The sequence below is a fragment of the Pteronotus mesoamericanus genome, unplaced genomic scaffold (genome assembly GCF_021234165.1).
Source record: "Pteronotus mesoamericanus isolate MK-2021 breed Mesoamerican mustached bat unplaced genomic scaffold, CSHL_Meso_final contig_78, whole genome shotgun sequence".
NCBI lineage: Eukaryota > Metazoa > Chordata > Mammalia > Chiroptera > Mormoopidae > Pteronotus > Pteronotus mesoamericanus.
The window spans coordinates 11,772,581-11,792,441 of NW_026555258.1; the positions used below are offsets into that span (position 1 = coordinate 11,772,581).

Here is a 19,861-nt window from a genome sequence, read left to right on the forward strand (position 1 = left end):
CAAACCGACGCGTGGGGCTGACATTCTAGCGGGCGGGATGAGGATAAAATACTTCAATAATACATATAATTAATTAACATACATTATTGTTACATAGCATATCAATAATATATATTATTGAAATATTTTCTGTATATCACATATTTTATGTAAATATATCAATACAGAGTGCGAGAGGAGCTGTGAGAAAAGTAAAGGGGGCTGTGAGCGTTCGCAGCAGTGGGAATAGACGTATAATACAGGCCTGTAGCAGGGAAGGGGCCCTGAGGAGGTAGCATTTGCGGTGAGATCTGGGGGGTAGGTAGGAATTAACCAGGTGAAAGGCTAGTGAAAAGTGTTGAAGGGGAAAGGAATGTGCGTGACCAAGGAAGCAGGAGAAGTCTAGGGGGTCCGGCCTTGTCTTGCAGGGTATGGAAGCCTTGATAGAGATTTTGGCTTTTATCCTAAGATCAAGGAGAAAGTAGTCATGGGTTTTAAGCAACTGACACAATCAGAGTTTTGTTCTCTAAGAGGTCACTCTGGATGCCGAGTGGGAAGGGTTTTGCAGGGGGAGTCGGGGTGGAAGCAGGGGGACCGGTTAGGAGGCTAGTCCAGTGGTGCAGGTGACAGACCAGTGACAGAGATGGATGGGCGGACTGGAAAGACACTCCAGAAGCAGAATCAACAGGGCCATGTAGTGGGTGGGAAGGAGCTGACAAGGGCAGGTTAGGGGTCGAAATCGTGAGCCCTGTTTAAGAACGTTCACAGCGTCTTAGCTGCTCCTGCTTTCTGCCCGCCAACCTTGTCTCTCAAACACAGTTCACAGACGCTAGACACGTCCCTGTTCCCGCTGCTGTGACTTTGCCCCGGCAGCCCTCCTCAGCCCGCACGCCTTTCCTGTCGTCCACTCTGCTGAAGAAAGCCTCTTGTCAGGTCACACGAGGCTGCCCTGGCCCACATCTGTCTTTCTCACTCTGGCACATGAGGACAGTCCCATTCGTGTGCAGCACTTTTCAGCTTATGAAACACTTTTATATCTCTTTGCAGTCCATCATTATCTGAGAGTTCTTCAGACCTTGAGGAAAACCTCATTTGAGGGAGGAGGGAATCTAGTTTGGAGAAGGGAGGGGCCGTGGCTGAAACCACTCAGCCAGCAAGATCAGAGCTGGGATTAGAACTCAAGTTTGTGACTCTGGTCCAACATGAGGTTTCATATTCCTTTTTTATTTTCACGTGTGTTTCTCATTTCTTCAACATGACTATACGTCTTCTCAGCCAAGAGCCTCTTCCTAAGGGGAGCACAGGGCCGGGGGGAAGGGCAGGGGCTCCGGCTGGCTCCGCCTGTAGGCAAGGCTCTGGCCTCTGAGCCCTGGCTTCTCCACTGTTCCTGCTTCGCAGGGCCTTTGCGTGCGTTACCTGCCGCAGGACCTGCACCCCACCTACCACTGAGCCTTTCTCTCTCCCTCTAACTGCCCGGCATCTAGCAGTGTGTGTGCGCGCTATGTACCTGTTAATGGAAACCTTTCTTTTTATTTATGCCCTCCACTTCCTTTTTGAGTTTTATGGTTGTTTCTCTTTCGGGCGGGAGGGAGATATGGTTAAAGCCCCTGCTTTTCCCAAAGAACTATAATTAGAATGGAAAGAATCAAGAGGAAATGTTGATGGTTAGGAAGAGTAGTGAGGGTGGTTAAAGAGGTTCGTTTTAGGCTTGGTGGAAAGCTGGATTAGGCCAAGTTCTCTCAGCCTTTCCTCTCCTTAGGTCTTGCTCTCTGTCTCAAGACCTGTATTCTTGACAAGGACAGAAAGGGAGGGAACTAACATTTATCGAGAAGCTTTTTGGCCTCTAACCCTGTGCCTGGGACTTGACATGCTTTACCGCATTTGATTTCACAGCAGTTATGGGAGGCAGCCCCTACTCCCATTTGAGTGAAGTGTTAACTGTGGCTTAGGGGAGTGGGGGACCTTTTCCAAGTTGATACCAGAGCTGGGGCTGGTCTGCCTCTGGAGCCCATTCAGCCTTGCTGCGAAGTAAACCTGTATGTTCACTGACTTTCCATTGTTCTATTTTCAGTTACCATAAGGGGACATTAAAAACAAAAGCAGACATATTGTCGGGAGTAAATTTTATTTTTGTAGCTTTAAAACACAAACAAAAATAATAATTCCATTAGTAGAGGAAAATTGCACCATACTGCTGAGTGTAAATTTTATTGCTACAGTAACTGTAAAATACAAAGATGATAAATGAAAAGTTGGAACATTTATTATCGGAAGTATGTTTTATTGGTATAACTAAAATGCAAACAAACTAAATAATGCCAGTACTTGCTAAAAATTGTAGTCGGCCCCTTGACAATGCATGTGAGGCTGACTGTAAAACACAAAGGTTTGCTCTGGGTGAATGGGAGGGAGCCAGTGTATTTGCACTCACTGGGTGGCGTGGAAGGTAGGGGCGCGGTAGAGCCATTTTCCTGAGGAGGCTCTAGAAAGCCCAAGGGCTCAAACATTCAAGGTGGTTCAAGGAAATTCAGGACTGGAAAATTCTGTATCAAAGCTGAGGAAGGAAAGGCTTCTAGTCCAGATTTCTTGCAGCGATATATATAGCATGCCCTTCTGAGAAGTGACAGAAATGATTGTGAACTCCAGACAGTATTGGTCAAGAAATGAGCTGAGGGAGTGGGCTCAGGACGTTTCATGGCATTAATGTGGACGTGGCAATGATGCCTTAATTCTGGCCCGCAGATGAGCCTTTTTCAGCACAGACGCCAGCAGGAGGTAGAAGGAGGCGGCTCAGGGCATCTCAGCAGGGGCAGGCACTGTGGTGGCCTCACGGACAACAGGCTCTCAGGCATCACTCAGATCAGAGAGGAAGGAGCACCATGCCCTGGCCACCACATGTGTTAGCACATTCATTCTAAGAGGTCATCACCTCATTTTCCTAACGAGGACACTGAGGTGTAAGAGGTAACTCACCCAGAGTCACACTGAGGACATGAGAGAAAAACTTGGAAGCAGATCCGTTCAGCTTCAGAGCCCATGTTCCATCTTTCCAGTTGTTCACATTGAATTCCATTGAAATGATATCATGACACCAGGGCCTTCTGAAGGCTCCTTGGTGAAAGGAAACAAGACATGAATAAAGTCTTTATTTGCAGGCAGTTCATATTTGAGGCTTGGGCAGCAAGTACGGCCCTCTTGACTTTCCATTGTTCCCAGTCACAGATTCACGTGGCCGGTACATGTGCCTGTCTGATCACATGGCTCTTGCTTGGGAAAGTCTTACATACCCCTCAAGGAGGGCTTGGGTGGCTAGTCGTGAATAGATTTGTTCTGTTTTTCTGAGAAACCAGCTTTAGGTGGAGCCATTTCCTTTATGTTTCTCTGCCTTCAGGAAACCCACAGTCATTTCAGAAATCTGATGAGACCTGCTCTGGGTATGTCTCACAAATTCATATCCGATCCTGTTTTTCTTGTGGGGAGAACCAAAGTGTGAGGCGTCAGTGGTTGTGACCCTGTGTCTGATTTCGGCGGGCCATCGCCACCACTGCCTGCCAGGCGGAGAGAGGACGCCCTGGTGCCGCAGCGACGGGCGCTCTGCATTGCGCGTTCGAGTAGCATGGAGTGTGGGCCGCTCGCCTGGCCGCCTCCCCTCGTGCCCTACGTGGTGGCCTGTGCTCACGTCGCTGGGCCATAGGTGCAGTGCTTCCCCTGCAGCTGGCAGGGGATGAGGCATCCACGCCTCCGATTCCTCAGATTCGTTTTTGTTTCATACAGTTTCCTTGTGTGTGGGCTTGGCAGGCTGGCTTTCCACCCTTCCTGCCACTGATGGACATGTACTTTGTTGGAAGTTTCCTGGTGGGGAGTTTGACAATAACTGTCAAAAAAGTCTTAAAAGAGTATTTACACTTGGACCCAGTAATTCTCTTTCTAGGAATTGACCCTCAGGAAATCACTGGATAGTATATACATACAGGGATGCTTTCATCATAACATTGCTTATAATAATAAACAATAACACTGACATTTGTTGGATACTTTATATTGACCACTGTTCCCAGAGCTTCGTAGGTATCATTGGACAAATGTGTAAAATCAGAAACAATCTAAATGTTTTAAAAATAGGGGCTGATTTAATACAGTACATTCTATACAGCAAATTAATGCGTAGCCTTTAAATATTAATTTATATTTATTGACAAAGAAGGATGTTTATAGTGTGTTAAGTGATAAAATCAGATCGTGGATGTATACTGTATGATTCTATTTTTGTAGAATATGCTTCAAAGGCTGTATGCTAAAATGTTATCTTAGCCATCCTGAGTGGTAAGATTACAAACGATTCTTACTTTTTTTTTAAAATAGTATGTATTTTTTTAAACATTTTTCCTTAATCCTCACCTGAGGATATGTTGATTGACTTTTGAGAGACAGGAAGGGGAAGGAGAGGAGAGACATTGATGCGAGAAAAACATTGATCAGTTGCCTCCCCAGCTTGGGATCGAACCTGCAGCCTGGGTACGTTCCCTGATCAGGAATCAGACTTGCAGCTTTTTGGCCAGGGGACGATGCTCTAACCAACTGAGCTACACTGGCCAGGGCTTACTGGTTGCTTCTTGTATATGCCCTTAACAGGGATCGAACCCACAACTTTGGTGTATGGGGATGATGCTCTAACCAACTGATCTACCTGGCCAGGGCTAAGTAATATGTGTTTTTATTGACACATCATTGACATATGACATTGTATAAGTATAAGGTGTACAACATGTTACTTTGATACATTTATATATTATATCATCAGTGTCTTTTGAGTTAACAAATATTAATTAAAATAACGGGTCTATAGGAGTATTCCTTGTTTCTTGACACCTCACATAGTGGGGCTGTAGTTAAAATGCTTCACCTGAAATCACCACGTGACAGTCACCTGTATTTGCCTCTCTTTGCAGCAAAGCAGTTGAGAGCCTTGCTGAGGGGGGCGGCTCTGAAGTTCGGCGGGTGAAAGAGGATGCTCAGAAGAAGGTGAAGCAGGTCGAGGACCTCCTCACCAAACGGATATTCCTTTTAGAAGAGGCAAGTCTGGAAGCCCTGAGGAGAATGTGTTTCTTGCAGTGGCTTAATAACGGAGTGGGCAGGATTGTGTTTTTTCCCCTCATAAACTGTCAGAATTCCCGCAGGCATGACAGCCACCCTCACTGGGCATCTCGGTGGTTCCAGCCCCATTCTGGGCACTGGACGTACGGAACCTATACCCTTACACCCTGCGAAGTGGCCGGTATGGTCTCGTTCCTATAGGTGGGGACACTGAGGCGCGGAGAGAAGCACAAGCAATCCCAGCCCCTCCTGCACTCAGATGGGCCACTGCTGCTTGTGGACCCCGGCCTCCTGTCGCCCCGGTTAGTGCCTTTCCTTCGCTGAAGAGGAAACTGAGGCCCAGAGAGGGGAAGTGGCTCGTCCTTCATTAGCTAAGCCTGGAACGAGACTTCCTGACTTGCGGGCCACTGTGCGTCCATGCAGGCTGTCCCCCGCGTCCAGCGCCCGGGCCACCATCCCGGCTGCCTCTTGGGGAGGCGCTGTGTGGGCACCTCCTCACCCTGGTTCTCAGTGAGGCGCTTCCTGTGACTGACGAGTCAGGGTGTTTCTTGGTTAGAAAAGCCTGACTCCCAGGTATTAACAAAGTTTCCTCCACTTAGAGCTAGTGGTGAGTAAACTAGTTACTTAATTCTTGGTCTTTGGAGACTGTTGTTTCATCTCACTTTCCATATCTGCAGCCCTGATTCTTCTAAGCAGATATGAGGAGAAATAGCTCCAAAAAGCACTTCTGACTACAAAGAGTGGGTGCATTTGTGCTGTATTGTGCAGCTCGCAGTGGTCTTTTCCAGTCACGATGTCGACTTCAGCCCTGTGTCCGCCTCACGGGTGTGTGTAGCTATTTCCTTGATCAGATGGACGAAGAAATGGGCTCAGAGAGGGTTTCCGAGTCCAAGTTCTGAATTTTAGTTCAGGTGATTGTGAGCCTTTGAGGGCACTTAACCTAATCTTGTTCATTCATCTTATTTTTTCCAGTAAGCCCTGCCCAGTGTTTTAAGGTGCCCACACAACCGACAGTACTAGGTTGAGTCCCTGCTCTGTCACTAGCTCTGTCACCTTGGAGAAAGCACTTGCCTTCCTGGAGCCTCTGCCTCTTCCTCTGGAACCTGAGGCTCGCGCTGCCCGCTTTGCTGTCGTAGCTGTAATAGCAGCAGCGCTGCAACAGTTCATCAGTGGCTTGCCACGCGTGGGGCGCCCTTCCCCGCGTTTTGCATGTATTAACTTAGGTAATCCCCTCAACTAGCCTAGGAGGTAAATGCTTTCCTCTTCCTTTAACAACGAAAAGAAACAGAGGCCGGCACAGAGGGTCTGAGTCACTTGCTTCAGGTGGCACAGGCAGTGAATGCCCAGAGGTCTGCTGCAGAGCCTGCATTCTAAACCGCGGTAATATGCCACTTTTTAGGGTGGCGTGAGAATCAAACGTAATATTTAAAAATAGAGCCTGGCTCTGAGTAGGCTCTCAGTAAATAAGAGGTTTTGTTGTTTGGTCTTGCAGTATTGGGAGGTGATTTTTCCCAGCTATCACCGAGATTGGCAGGCGAGCCTCGTGGGGAAACAGTGCTGGGGGAGGCACTGGAGGGAAAGGATGGGGAGGAAGCCACGTTTGTGTGAGTCTCCTGTGACGCAGCAGGCCTTTGACAGGTCTCCCAACAATTCTTGGACGCAATGGTTTTTATCCCTGTTGTGTAGATTGGGAAGCTCGGGCTCAGAGAGGTTAAGTGACTCCCAAGGTCACACAGAAAATAAGTGCTGGCTGATTTTGAACCCAGTATGATTGGACTTTTCTCTTTGTGGTGTAATCAGAGGCAGTTGGCAGGCGTAGTCGGAGATGCCTGGCTGCTCCCGGGTCACTTTCATGAGCACCTTTTCCCCACACAGACCCTGCCTGCGTCATTTAGATAATTTCCTTGTTGGTTTCTCTGAGCACTCTGGAAGAACATAGTTTTCCACCACCTCAATCACTTTGGAGATAGAGAAAATGTACTTTAGAATTGTGTAGTCATTATCTTTAAAAAAAACCCCAACAAGCTGGTAAGGGGGCGCTAGGGTGTGGGATGAATTTGCGTAGAGATTATGACGACTCTGAGATTTATGTGTGTTTAGGTATTGAGAGGCACATTTCTCCTTGTTCTCATTGAGCTGTAAATATTGATCTGATTTTTCAAAACCAAAACAGTTCTTATAGAGTTGAGTCTTTTCCATTGGAAATGCCTATTACTCTTCAGGATACAAGAAGGAAAGACGGCTGGCAAATGTATTTATTACCGATTCTCCCCATGTATAGTACAATTCAGGGAGGGGAAATGTGCCAGAGAAAAAGTCATAAATATTTATATTTTAATCCAATTTCCTTTCAAAGTGTTCCCAATTGTATTGAAAAATTGCATCACATGCATTTAATTTAACTCTAGGATGTGAAAGCTGCCCAAGCAGAACTGAAAAAGGCCTTGGCAGGGACAGCAGCGGAGAAGGCTCTGCGGTTAAGCTTGGAAAACAAGCTCTCGGAGATGAAGAGGATGCACGAGGGGAACGTGGACATGGCTCTGGGCCTGGAGGAGAAAGACAGGTGTGGCCCTGTCCCTGTGACCCCTGACAGTCATCGTCTGGCCGCGCGGGGAAAGAACTGTCCCTTCCTTCCCCCTCCCTTTCCTCCCTGGTCCCACTGTAAGACACCCAGGACTGCGAGGACAGAGAGATAGAGGTAGTAGATAGAAATTCATCTCCTCGGATACTCAATTTAGCATTTGGTTTTGGCTCTAAGCCTCCTGGAAGCCAAAGGAAAAAGGGAACACAATCTTGACTTCCTTTTTCCCTTAATCTTGATGGTGACAGGATTGAGGCCACAGAACTAGGGGATAAGAGAGACCTGTATTGTAGAAGGTAGAATTACACGTTGGCTCAAAGGGCTTGGTGGCTGGTTGGATTTGTGACCGAGGGAAAGGGCTGCAGCGATACCCCCTCGCCCAGATGAGCCGTGGTGGCACGGCAGTGAGTGTGCTGAGTTTGGGGGGAATGAGAAAGATGTTTTTGGGTAGAGGGCGTGGGAAGATGAGCTTTCAGTTGGGACATGCTGGGTTGGGGGTTTGTGGGCATCCAAGAGGAGAGCCCAGAAGGTGCTTGGGTTTGCGGATTAAGGCCTCAAGTGGAGGAGCTAAGGATTCATTCATGAACCCAACGGCTGTTGCGTTGGGTGCCCGGAATGCGGAGGTGAGCCCTCTCTTCCTTGTATGGCGTTCCCAAGTGTGTGGGGAGGGGACCAACATAAAAATAGATTTCGTGCTGGAGCCAAGCTCAGCGTTCTGTGCTGTGACAAAAGTAGGGGAGCGGCCCCCTCTGCGTGGGCATGGGGCAGGGAAGGCTTGTCAGAGGAGGGTGCTGGGGGTCGGGAGAGGCCTTGCTGCTGACGGGCGGCATGGGCCAAGGTGCGGAGCCCGGCTTACTTCAAGGTCACTGCGGAGGAGAGGACAGAAACTTGGGTTCTTAACTTTTTGGAAAAGGGGATTTGGGAAGGGTTAATGCGTATTGCATACTGACTGGTCCGAGCGGCGAGGTCTCCGTGGACATGGGTAGTCTGGTCAGGACTTTGCTAAAGGCTTCGTCTTCCGGGGTTTCCCAGAGGGCTGGCTGGATAGGCACAGAAACCTGATTTGCCAGAACTGCAAATGCGTCTGACCCAGGCAGGGGTGGGGGTGTACCCCAGCCACATCCCAGAGACCACAGCAGCAGCCAGATGCCCAGACGGGGCTTCCGCCGCCCGGGGTGCGGCTCCCTGGTGGAGCTCTCCTGGGACGAGTGGAGAGTGTTTCCTCCCTGAGGGCAGGCCTGTCCAGGAAGCCAGATCAGTCTCTGAAGGTCGGTGCTAAGCACAGAACCGGAATCAGGGTCCTCCGTCGTGCCCTGGTGAGGTGGATTCCAGTCTGCCACACAGTTGGACTGGGCTTTGGGCCGGGCCCTCACAAGGATGTGTTTCTGGGCTCCCACCACCCTTTCTGAAGGTCCATGCATTAGCCGTTTGGTTTCCCCCAATCGGACCTTAAAGTTCGTCTGTGTCTTTTAAGGCAGCTGACAGTGAGGAGCCCTGCAGGTCAAGTCGGGCCAGCAGATATGTTTTATCTGAATTTTTTTTGAAGTTTAACTAGTTGCTAATATTTTTTAAAAAATATGATTTTGTGTAAGAGCCTGGATTTCCAGATGCTCCTGAAAGCCTGCGAGGTGAGGGAGGACTGGGCCATGGTCCTGCTGGAGCGCTGCTGCCCCTTAGGGGGGCCTGGGGCTCCTGCTCGGCCACAGCCCCGCAGGCCTGTCCGCTCATTCCATCCCGAGGAGACTCGCTCTAAGGTCACTAACACATCAGTTCTGTTGAGGTGTGAGTTGCACACAATACAACACACCCGTTTTCATGCACAGTTGGATGACTTTCTACCTCTGTAGTTGATTATCCGGTGATTTCAGTGTTGAGCCCCTAGAGGGCACCCTTACTCCTCTTTCCTGGTTTTGGGGGCCTTGTGCTGGTGCTGCCAGTTCCCTCTGTATTCAGTTGTCTTAGTCCATTTGGTGCCACAGCAAAATGCCACGCACTGGGTCATTTGTAAACAGTAGACACTTCTTCCAGTCCGGGGGAGCTGGGAGTCGACGAGCAGGATGCCAGTGTGGTCGGGTGAGGGGCCCTCTCAGGCCCTCTTTCTCCTTGTACCCCCGCCTGGCGGAAGGGCCGAGGGTCTCTGGAGCTTCACTGATGAGACACCACTCCCATTCATGGGGGCTCCAGCCCCGTGACCTCATCATCTCCCACAGGCCCGCCTCCTAATGCCTTCACTTTTGGGGAGACACACATGTTCAGACAATGCACCAGTGCGGTGCCAGGTGCTGTAACTGCTTTTAGCTGTCTCCCCTCCTTCACCCTTGGAGACCAGCTTCTTTCTACCACAGTAAGTTGTCTTTTAAGCTTAGCTAGAAACACTCTTCTTACGGTCCTTTGACAAAATGCTAATCATCAAGTGCTAAAAAGAAAAGTAATAATTATAGCAACTGTCATTTGTTGAGTTCTGCCATATGCCTGGAGCTGGGTAGGGCCGTTTTAAATAGCTTATCTCCATTGCACATAAGCAAGTTATCCCCATTTTATAGCTGAGGAGATGCAGGCTTAGAGAGCTTAAATAATGTGGCTGTTGTCAGGGAACCATTGATAGAGGTAATTTGGTGGCCTGGAGAAGGATGTGTTCAGCTCTACCTCAGGAGGCATCTGGGATGTCAGTTGGCAAGGCTCCCTGAGGAGAATAACGCCTAACTAAGCCTAAGCCTAACTAAGGATTATGGGCGTTTATCAGGCGGAGGTGGGAGTGGAGTTGTGAAGGGCATCCTGGGTGCAGGGAACCCTGTGAATGAAGGTCCCGGGGCACAGTGCAGCCTGGCCCTGGGAGGGGGCTGGGAGTGGGGCTCCCGAGTGGCGATGGGCTGGCCCTGGTCCAGGCCCGGAAAGCTCGGGCTTGGCCGCCTTGCCGAGGAGCGTGGCCTTTATCTTGGAAGACAGCACATTTTATTTAACCTTTGACCCTAGAAGCCTTGGAGAGATGTCCCCCCCCACATTATTTACCAGAATAATTCTGCTTTATGGGTCATGTTAGTTTAACCTTCAGTGCCAGATTTCTTTTGGAGAGAAGATTTCTCGGCCAAAAAAATTAGCGCTCCACTGCTGTCAGCCGTGGGGCTGTTGACCTCTGAGCAGGGGTGTGGCTCAGTCGGACCGTTGTCTGGCAGCTGGGAGGTTGGATCGACCCAAGCCAGGCTGGAGGTGAGGGGACAGTTAATGTCACAGGAATCCTGGCCCTTAATCCCTGATTTGCAAAATGCAATTTCGTTTGTGTTCAGTCACTGGACATGTCTACTTTGAAGATGTCTGGCCCCATTTCCTACCTCCTCCTGCTCCACTGAGCTAAGAGAACAGCTTAGAATTAATATTTAAATTTTGTTCCCTTTTAGACTGATTGAGGAGTTGAAGCTGTCTTTGAAGAGCAAAGAAGCTTTAATTCAGTGCCTTAAAGAGGAGAAATCTCAGATGGTGTCTCCTGATGAGAACATGTCATCGGGAGAGCTCCGAGGACCTTCTGCTGCTCTGAGGGAAGAGAAGGAGAGGGAGACTGAGGTGAGGCGACAGGACACAGAGGGGACACTTTAATGAGCAGACGAGACTCAGAGGGAAATGCGATGCCCATTCAGTCCCCGTGGTCACTTCTCAGTGTTGTATCGCCCTGTCAGCTGAGGGGCGAGCAGAAACTGCCTCTGCCAGGGGCCCTGCCATGTTCTTTCCCCTCCAGCCTTGTGTCCGTGGAGTTGGTTAAAGAATCAGTCCATACCTGCTCGCCTCTGTTTTAACTGTGTGCTAATTTGTTGTGGCCCAGAGACTTTATTTTCATCCCTTGAGCTTTCTTAGGATAACATTGTGGTACTTACCCGGTTCACCTTTTCTGGTTAGAGGCAGGCTTGAGGTCTTAAGAAACTTCATTGGGTGGCAGCGCACAGAGGGATTCACTACGCGGCCTGTTTAGTCCTGGCCACCCCGTGAGGCAGAGATCGCGATCCCTCGAAACAGGCTCTGCTCAGAGGAGCTGTTATATTTTCCTCGGCTCCAAGAGGCAGGTTACTGGTGCTGACCCCAGAGCTTCCCTGGACCCCTCCCCACACTAGGCGACCTCCATGGCAAGCTCTTTGGAAGAGGGCGGGCAGGGCCTGGACGTGCATGTAGGTCTAGTCCAGACCTTCCCTTTCTTGTTGGACCACGGTGGCTGCTGTGTGTGGTATGTTTTCCTGAGGAGACGCTCTGGTTGCTTGTGAAAAGTCTTGATTTCTTTATGGAGCAGGGTCTCCTTTGTCCCCGACACAGCAGCAAATCTTGTAACCTCACCATTTAGTTTCTGGCTGTCATCAACCTTCGTCTCTCCTGCTCCTTTGGAGCCTGTGTCACGTTTCCTCGGCCCTGTCCTTTCTCATTGTCCAGTAGCTCCGTGGTTTACCCTCTGTGGGGCTGGTGATCAACCAGTGTGGGTTGCTCATCTTCACATTTGTCTTCACTTGGGTGGGACAGGAGTGCACCCATGCTTTCATGAGTTCGGCAGCAGGGGGAACAGCAAGTAAATGAGGTGCTCATTCTAATTGTTCTGGGGAAGCCACTGGATTGTGGGTCCCTTCTGGGCACCAATTAATGCCTTTTCATAGGCTGCACAAATGGAGCGCCAGACGGAAAGAAGTCGCCTTGAAGAGAGGATCCAGGTATGTTGATGCAATTTTTAAAAATGTGTTGAAGATTTTTCCTTGGCTCTTGCTTTATTCCGAGTGCAAGAGATAATTCTGTGGGACATTAGCTGTCACTCATTGAATGCTGCCGTCTGCCAGTCAAGCTCTAGGCACCATGCAGGCGGTTTCGCAGTCTTTGTAATACCTCTGTGAGGCGGGCATTCCCATCTTGCAGATGTGGCACGTGAGGCTCAGAGCAGCGAGGTCCCTTGTCGAAGGTCATGCAGCTTGGAGGAGATACAGCAGGGATTCCGACTTGCAGTCTGATTCCAAAGCCATTGCTCCATGGTCCCTTAGTCCCAGCAGCTGGCATTTGTATGGCAGCTGCCAGCTTAGAAAGTACTTGCACGTCCGTTGTCTTGTTTGATCCTCACGGCAGCCTGGGAGGGAGGCAGCAGTGATTATCTTTAGAAATGAACTCACATTATGAATGTGTATGTTCTGTCTCCATCAAACCAAATTCTCTGCTAGCTTTTGTAGCATTAAGGAATGAAATTAATGATCTGTTATTTCCCCCAAATAACCTGGTATGGTGACAAAGACTCTGATGTGACTATATTCAAACTCCAGAAGGCATTGGAGTCCTTCCTGTCAGAATAGCTGTCATTGTCTTAACTGGTCCGATCACCTTCCTTTCACCCAGCCCTGTTGCCGTGAGCAGTAACTAGGTGCCTCGGAGCCGATGCCACCACGCTCAGCTCTATGTGGAAACATTAACCACTGGCTGGCAGGAGTAGATGGAAGGGCTGTGCCTAAGCACGCTCTTAAAGCCACACTTGCAGTGCGTTTTGGTTGGAACACATCACCTTAGTGGGTCTTTTTCTAATGTAATTTAGGCACTTCAGGAGGACCTGAGAGAGAAGGAAAGAGAAATTGCTACAGAAAAGAAAAATAGTTTAAAGAGGGATAAAGCCATTCAGGGTCTAGCCATGGCATTAAAGTCAAAGGAAAAAGAGGTATGTATGATACACCTCAAGTGAGATTTTTTTCTTTATTAACTTCTGTGACTGACCTGTCCTACCCTGAATTTTTAGCTTTAAGTAAAAAGTTTGTAAGACAGCTGAGATGACTGTAGAAAGAAGGGTAAGGGTTCTTTAGTCAATTAGAAGTTCTTTTGGTGTGTCTGACCCAGCACTGTTGAATACAAATATGTGAGTTACAGATAGAATTTTAATTTTTCTTATAGCCACATCAAAGGAAGTAAAAAGCAAGTAAAATGAACTTTACTAGTATATATGACAAATATTATCATTTCAACATCTAATCAATAGAACAAAAGTAACGATGAAGTATTTAACAGTTTTAAAAATCTGAAGTCCAGATATGCTAATAGCACATCTCAAGTCAGATTAACCAATGCCAGGTGCCCAGTAGCTACAGGGGGCTGGTGGCTGCCATACTGGGCAGTGTGGGTCTAATCTTTTGAAAGACAACAGAAAACTGAGGTAAAGGAATTTTGGGGAGTAAGGCCAAGGTAATTAGATAATTATGTGGGTTGTTGTCTTCGGGATCCAAGGTGGTGGCTGAATGATTCTGTGCTGTTTTCTTATCATTGGTACAGCAATCTGTTGTGTCTCAGTAACTGCGTGGCCCAGAAATAGGGAAGAAAACCCAATTCTGCTCACAGGCCTGGTGGGGAAGAAAGACAGTAAAACTGTTGTGGTCGAGGGATATGCAGGGGGCTGGGGACCTCCTCCAGTTTAGGGTGTGTATTTGGGAAGGGAGTGGGTGGTACTTTGAGGGGAAGTGTCTGAGTTGAATCTTAAAGGATGAGTAGGAGTTGGCTGGGAAAGGAGACAGAGGAGAGGAGGCCAGCTGACACAGAGGGAAGAACACTGGTCAAGGCATTCAGTGGAATAAGAGCCCGGTATGTTTTTGTGGAACCAAAAGCAGTTTGAGGCAGTCATAGTGTCATGTGCAGAACTTAAGTGAGAGAAGAAGCCAGAGAGATTGCAAGGGGCCAGCTGGTGGTGGGGGAACTATTCCTGTTTACTGCTTAGATGCCACTCCTCTGAAGACTCTTAGCAGGACAGGTGTAACCACATTTGCATTTTAGTGTCAGGTCTGTGCCTAGATCCAGAGAGTGCGTTAAAAGAGGGAGAGAGCAGAAGCAGGGAGGCCAGTAGCCAAGGTGAGAGCCACCTAACTCAGAAAGACTATCAGATGCAGCAGAGAGCTGGGTCATAATAATAGTAGCTATAATTCATATTGGGTTGGGAGTTCTGGGCCCAGCCGAAGTCAGAGACCTTGAACACATGGTGGGGCAGCTCTGGGTGCCGGCAATGTCCAGGGTGTGACCGTGGGCTGACTGGGGTACATGGGAGTAGCCAGGCTAGGTTGGTGGGTGGGCCCTCTATATGAACAATTACAATACTGATAGTTACAGCATGAACCAGGCATTATTTTAGCACCCCTACACATTACCTCGTTTAACCGAGCAGTGCTATGGTTGGGTGAGTGGTGGTATCTTCATTTTATAGTTGAGGGCATGAGTCTCAAAGAGATTCTTTCATGCCTGACTACAAAGACCTTGATTGTAAGCACCGTTCCCCAGTTAAAGTGTTTGGGCCTTGCAGAGAGTAGCCCAGTTGCATCCTTGGTTGCTAGTCTCTATTTTTACCCAGGCTGAAGAACTTCACTCTGAAATTGAAGAGCTCAGTGCTGCCTTTGCTAAAGCTCAAGAGGCCCGCCAGGAAACCCAGGTCCAGAGATCCCAGGTGAGTTTTCCCTTCGGCTGAAGTGTCACTCCTGGTGAGGCCGGGCCTTCGCAGCTGAAGGAACTGAGGAGAACGCAGTGGTCTTTAATAGTGGTCAACTATCTCTCTAGCTAAAGGAGGTTCTCTACCAGCTTTGGGTGCTTCTCCAGCCCCTTCGTCAATATGATAATATAATATTTATAATGGTGATAGCTACCCACCCCTGAGCTGGGAGTGCTGAGTTTGCTTTGTGCAGGCAGGAGACTATGCAAAATGGGTGGATTATCTTACTTCATGGGTACAGTCCTGTGGGGGAGATATTTATCCCCTGTGTGTTGGGGGGGGTTTTGAAGCTCAGCAAAGATAGGCTGCTTATTTTACTCACTGTCACACAGCTAGCAAGTGGTAGGGCCAGTATTTAAATGTAATAATTGCTAATAATAGTTGGCATTTATTAAGTACATACTATGTGTCAGTCCCTGGGCTGAATGCTGTCCATGGATTAGTTCAATGAATCTGCCCGACACCTCTGTGAAGTAGTCACTGTTAATGTCCTTGTACTGCTGTGGAAATCCGGGTAACTTGCCCAGGGCCACAAAAGTGGCAGGCGATAGAGTTTGACCCTAGAGCCATGTTTGCTCCCAAGCCGTGTTTTTACCCGTCAGCCCATAGCTCCCCTCCCCGGCTGTTTCGGTCCCGCCGGCTCTGCCAGCTTTCTGTTCCAGGCCTTGGAGATGCGACCTGCCTTGTCGTTTCTCCCTCTAATACTGTACTGCAAGGGCTCCTGCCGGCCGTCCTCTTGATCTTCCTTGTCTCTTGCTAATTTTAATTCTGTGTTATTCATTATCTCAGCACTTTGTGCTCAGGAGTCTAGTTTCCCTGGACGGCGTGTACGTTTTACTAGTAACTTGGTGAATAAAGCTCTACTGCCTGAAGAAGTCCATACTGCCTCCTAAACTCTTCCCTTCCATGCTTTCACCTATGTTTTTAGTTATAAAGCAGAAGTTAAATTTAAATCTGATTTGAGACTTTGATTCATAAGACTCATATCTCATGCCTTATCTTTGGCAGAGTTTTGATTCACAATAAGAATCGAGGAAATTCCATTTCAGATCTGGTTCACCAGAAACATAAACAGATCTCAGCCTTTGGAATCTCACACTTGCGTTCCCCACCGTGTGGACAGTGGTTGATGAAATGGAGCTGAGATTACCCTTTTCTCTGTGGTTTTTTTTCTTTTTTCCTTCCTTAGTAAATGGCAAGCTTTAAAAGCTGAGTTTTTAGGAAAACCATTCATGTTTCCCGTTGTTTGAGGAAAAAAATATATTGGCAATTCACAAGCAGAGAGACCGGATACCCTTATAAGCATTGTGATATTTTACTTATGTTGGGCCTTGAAGGAAAGTAAGTCGTCTTATACATTTAAATGTTATGGATTTATAAATACATTTATTAAATGTCTATCCCTCAGATCTACTCGACTTTCAGCATGATCTCTGAGGTTTTGTCATGCACAGTGTTGGCGGGGTTTCTTGTCTTGCCGTGTGGAGATCAGGTTCCTCCTGCCTGGCTGGCTGTTCTGAGAGTGCCCATTTAATGCTCCCCCGTGAAGGGGGCGTGTTGACCCGTTAGACAGCTCATCAGGGCTTGAACTTAAGGCTGACTCCGAGCCCGTGTTCTTCCCCCTACTCCAATTGTGTGTGAGTCAACACTCACGGGATTCTTACACTGGTCATTTCATTATAAGGTATACTTGAAAATGCATTTTCTCTCCCTTGATGGGACCTTTTTGTGATGTCATATGATTTGAACTAACTGCAGCATGAGTAAAAAGCCAAAGCTCGTAGCCTGACACCAAAGCAACATCAAGTCATGTTCAGGCTCTTGGAGCAGTTGTCATAGTGCAGGGAAGTGAATGCCAATCCCATGAGTGACTCTGTGAAGGTTACCATGGGGGCTGGCTGTACCCATTTAAAAAATACATTTTTTTATCCGGTTAAAAAGTATATGTTCAAATTGGAAACAGCATTATTTCTTCTCCTCTCCCTGCCTGGCTATAAAAGTGGTGTAAAGCTGTTCATTGTAGGAATTTATGCAATAATTAAAGGAGTGGAAAAGGTTGACAAAAGTCATCAAAAATCTCACATCTAAAGATGTTCACTATTAACACCTTGACTCTTTTAATGTGTATTTCTACATACATACATAAAACCTTTGAAAAATTAAATAGCATTATAGTATGTACTTTGATCTATAATTTTTTCCCATATAGTATATTTGGTATGGCAGTGAAAATAGATCTGCCCAACATTTTTTTTAATAATTGCAAATTCGAGATAATTGTAGACTCACATACAGTGGACTTCAGCAGGTTGACAGGCACTCGTGGGTGTGCGCGTGTGCTATTTAAAAAACCTTTAAACAGCTGCCTTCAGTCCATTGTATGTAGGTACCATATTATTTTCACTGGGAGGAACGTGGTGGGGGACATGGATTTGCATCCTGACTTTGCTCTTCATGAACCGTGTAACCTTGGGCAAGATATTTGAGCTTTCCCAGCCTGCTTGTGCATCGTGAAGCCTGGGCACGGGTTGTAACTCAATACCTGTTGTACACTCATCCTTAAGTTGGATGGAATATCTTCTGGCATAAAAATATTGTAGTTGTATTGGTCTGTTTTTCAACTTCTATACTAATGGTATTATACACATAGCTTTTAGTTTGTGGAAACTCTCTGTGTGATCTCCAGTTGGGAGTGAAAGATAGCGGAGTAAGCGGTGGAAAGAGGGACTAGGTTTATTTATCCTGCACCCGCTGACACGGAGCTTTGTGTGTCACTTAATCTTCACAACAACCATGTGAATTAGGGATTGTTACTTTCACAGATGGGAAAACTGAACTTCAGAGAAGTTATCTTCACTCATGTCACTCGGCTGGAGCTAGTCTTTGAACTCTGAGCTTTCGGACTCTGTCTTTAGTAAACATTTCTTGTTTCTGCACAGTGGGGAAGAAGGATTTGTTTAACATGGTGTTTGGCCCTCAGTTTCTGACCATGTCTAATTGGGCCAAATGTTGGCCACTGTTTAGAGACATCTAGCTGTTGAGATGGGATTTAAAAAGCAGGGTGTCTTGCAGAAAAAGGTAAAAAACTCTGAAGAAGTTTTCCAAAGGGCACCTAAAGGAAATTTAATAGGAAAGAATGTTTATGACATAAGTCAAATGTATGAATTTGAATTACTTGAGCTTAGATTTTTAAAGCTTTGTCATAATTTGCATGATAATCCCAAGAAATTTCATCACTTTGTAATTGTTATTTTAGTAATAACCATTGCTGTTTTGTGTTGAACAAGCTTCTGTGTTCCTGTCTCTAGCCATCCACCTTTGAATTCAGTTCTTGTTTTAATTCTTGGCGGTTTATTGGTGTTAATTGGAATCTGTGGTGGAACGGGCAAAGCAGTGGAAAGAATGCAGGCTCTGGAGGCCTTTGAATTCCCGACTTAATCACTCAAGGTCTGATGACAAGCGGGCCATTTGGCAGTGCTGCGTGCGCCTCAGTTACTGAAATAGGGACAGTAGTGTGTCCCTCGCAGGGTTGGTGTGAGACGGAGAGGTTAAATGTGCGAAAGTGCTTGTTTCGGCTCCACGTATATAATCAGTATTTAATAAAAGCTAACTAGGAAAGTTGTTCATGGTGAGCATTTTCCCAATCATTGTTTATTTTCTTTTATGTTTTTCAGTTTATTTAAATAAGCACTTCCTCAGATATTTTTTTCTTTTTTGGGCTTGTGACCTAGGTTTCCCGCTTTTTATTTATTTTAATTTTAAAGGAAACCAAACCAGAAGCGTCTATACAACCTACTCTGAAATTTGAGTGGCTTTTTCCCTCGGTCTCTGTTGTTGTGTCCTAAATAGCAGGTGGGGAAACACGAGACCAGACGGCAGGGCCCCTGCGCCCTGGGTTCACAGGTTGCAGCGCACCTCTCCTGAGCAGAGAGGGCTCGCCTGTGTCGGTGGCGGCAGGACAGATTTCCTGGAAAGGCCACGGAGTTGGAGCAGTCCCTTTACTCCACTGTCTCAGTTGTGACCTCAAAGCTCAGTTGTTCCTTGCTTTAGAATTTTTAATTGTGACCCTCAGTCTAAACCAAAGAACAGAGTTTTAAAAAAATAAGTTTGTTTTTTCCTGATTGTAAGTATTATATATGTATGCCTCAGTTCCACTCTCCCCTTCCCCCGCTGCCGCTGGAAGATTTGAAAGAAGGAAAAAGAGGGAAACCAGGAAATCACCCAGCCACTATTAACATTTTGATATTTTCCCTCTAGACTTTCCTCTATGCATGCATTTTATTTTTTAGATCATTTACAATTTGGTTTTTTATTTTTTCATATAACATTGTGACTTAGAAATATTCTCGTATGATCAACTCTGTAAATATAGTTGTAAGATTTCATTGTGCAGCTTGATATCATATTATACCCATTTTCATATTCTTGCACATTTAGGTTGTTTCTTATTTTTCAGTGTTCTAAGTAATCCTGTGATGAGTGGCATTGTGTATAAGGCTTCCTGCTTCCTATATTCTGGATTCTTCCCCTGAGATTGAATTCTGGGAATGGAATTATTGGGATGAGTGTGGATATGTTTATATAACACACGCACACTTGATACATATAAACTGTCCATCAAAGTTATGTTAATTTACATTCTTGCCAGCGTATTTCCTGGTTTCTGGATTCTCGGTTAGTTCTTGAAAAGGGAGTGTTAATGGCGTCGCTTCACAATAAGCTCTGCAGCACTGGATATGCTC

General features: G+C 47.0%; 1 protein-coding gene across 1 annotated transcript in view; it reads left to right on the plus strand.

Moving 5' to 3' along the window:
• The window catches only part of CDK5RAP2 (CDK5 regulatory subunit associated protein 2), a 162,042-nt gene that overhangs the window by 27,902 nt on the left and 114,279 nt on the right, over nt 1-19,861 (plus strand). Inside the window, exons 6-11 of the mRNA XM_054584470.1 lie at nt 4,929-5,052; nt 7,482-7,636; nt 11,050-11,212; nt 12,283-12,336; nt 13,197-13,316; nt 14,985-15,077. Coding sequence (XP_054440445.1) covers nt 4,929-5,052; nt 7,482-7,636; nt 11,050-11,212; nt 12,283-12,336; nt 13,197-13,316; nt 14,985-15,077 — 709 coding nt within the window. The remainder of the gene's footprint in view (nt 1-4,928; nt 5,053-7,481; nt 7,637-11,049; nt 11,213-12,282; nt 12,337-13,196; nt 13,317-14,984; nt 15,078-19,861) is intronic.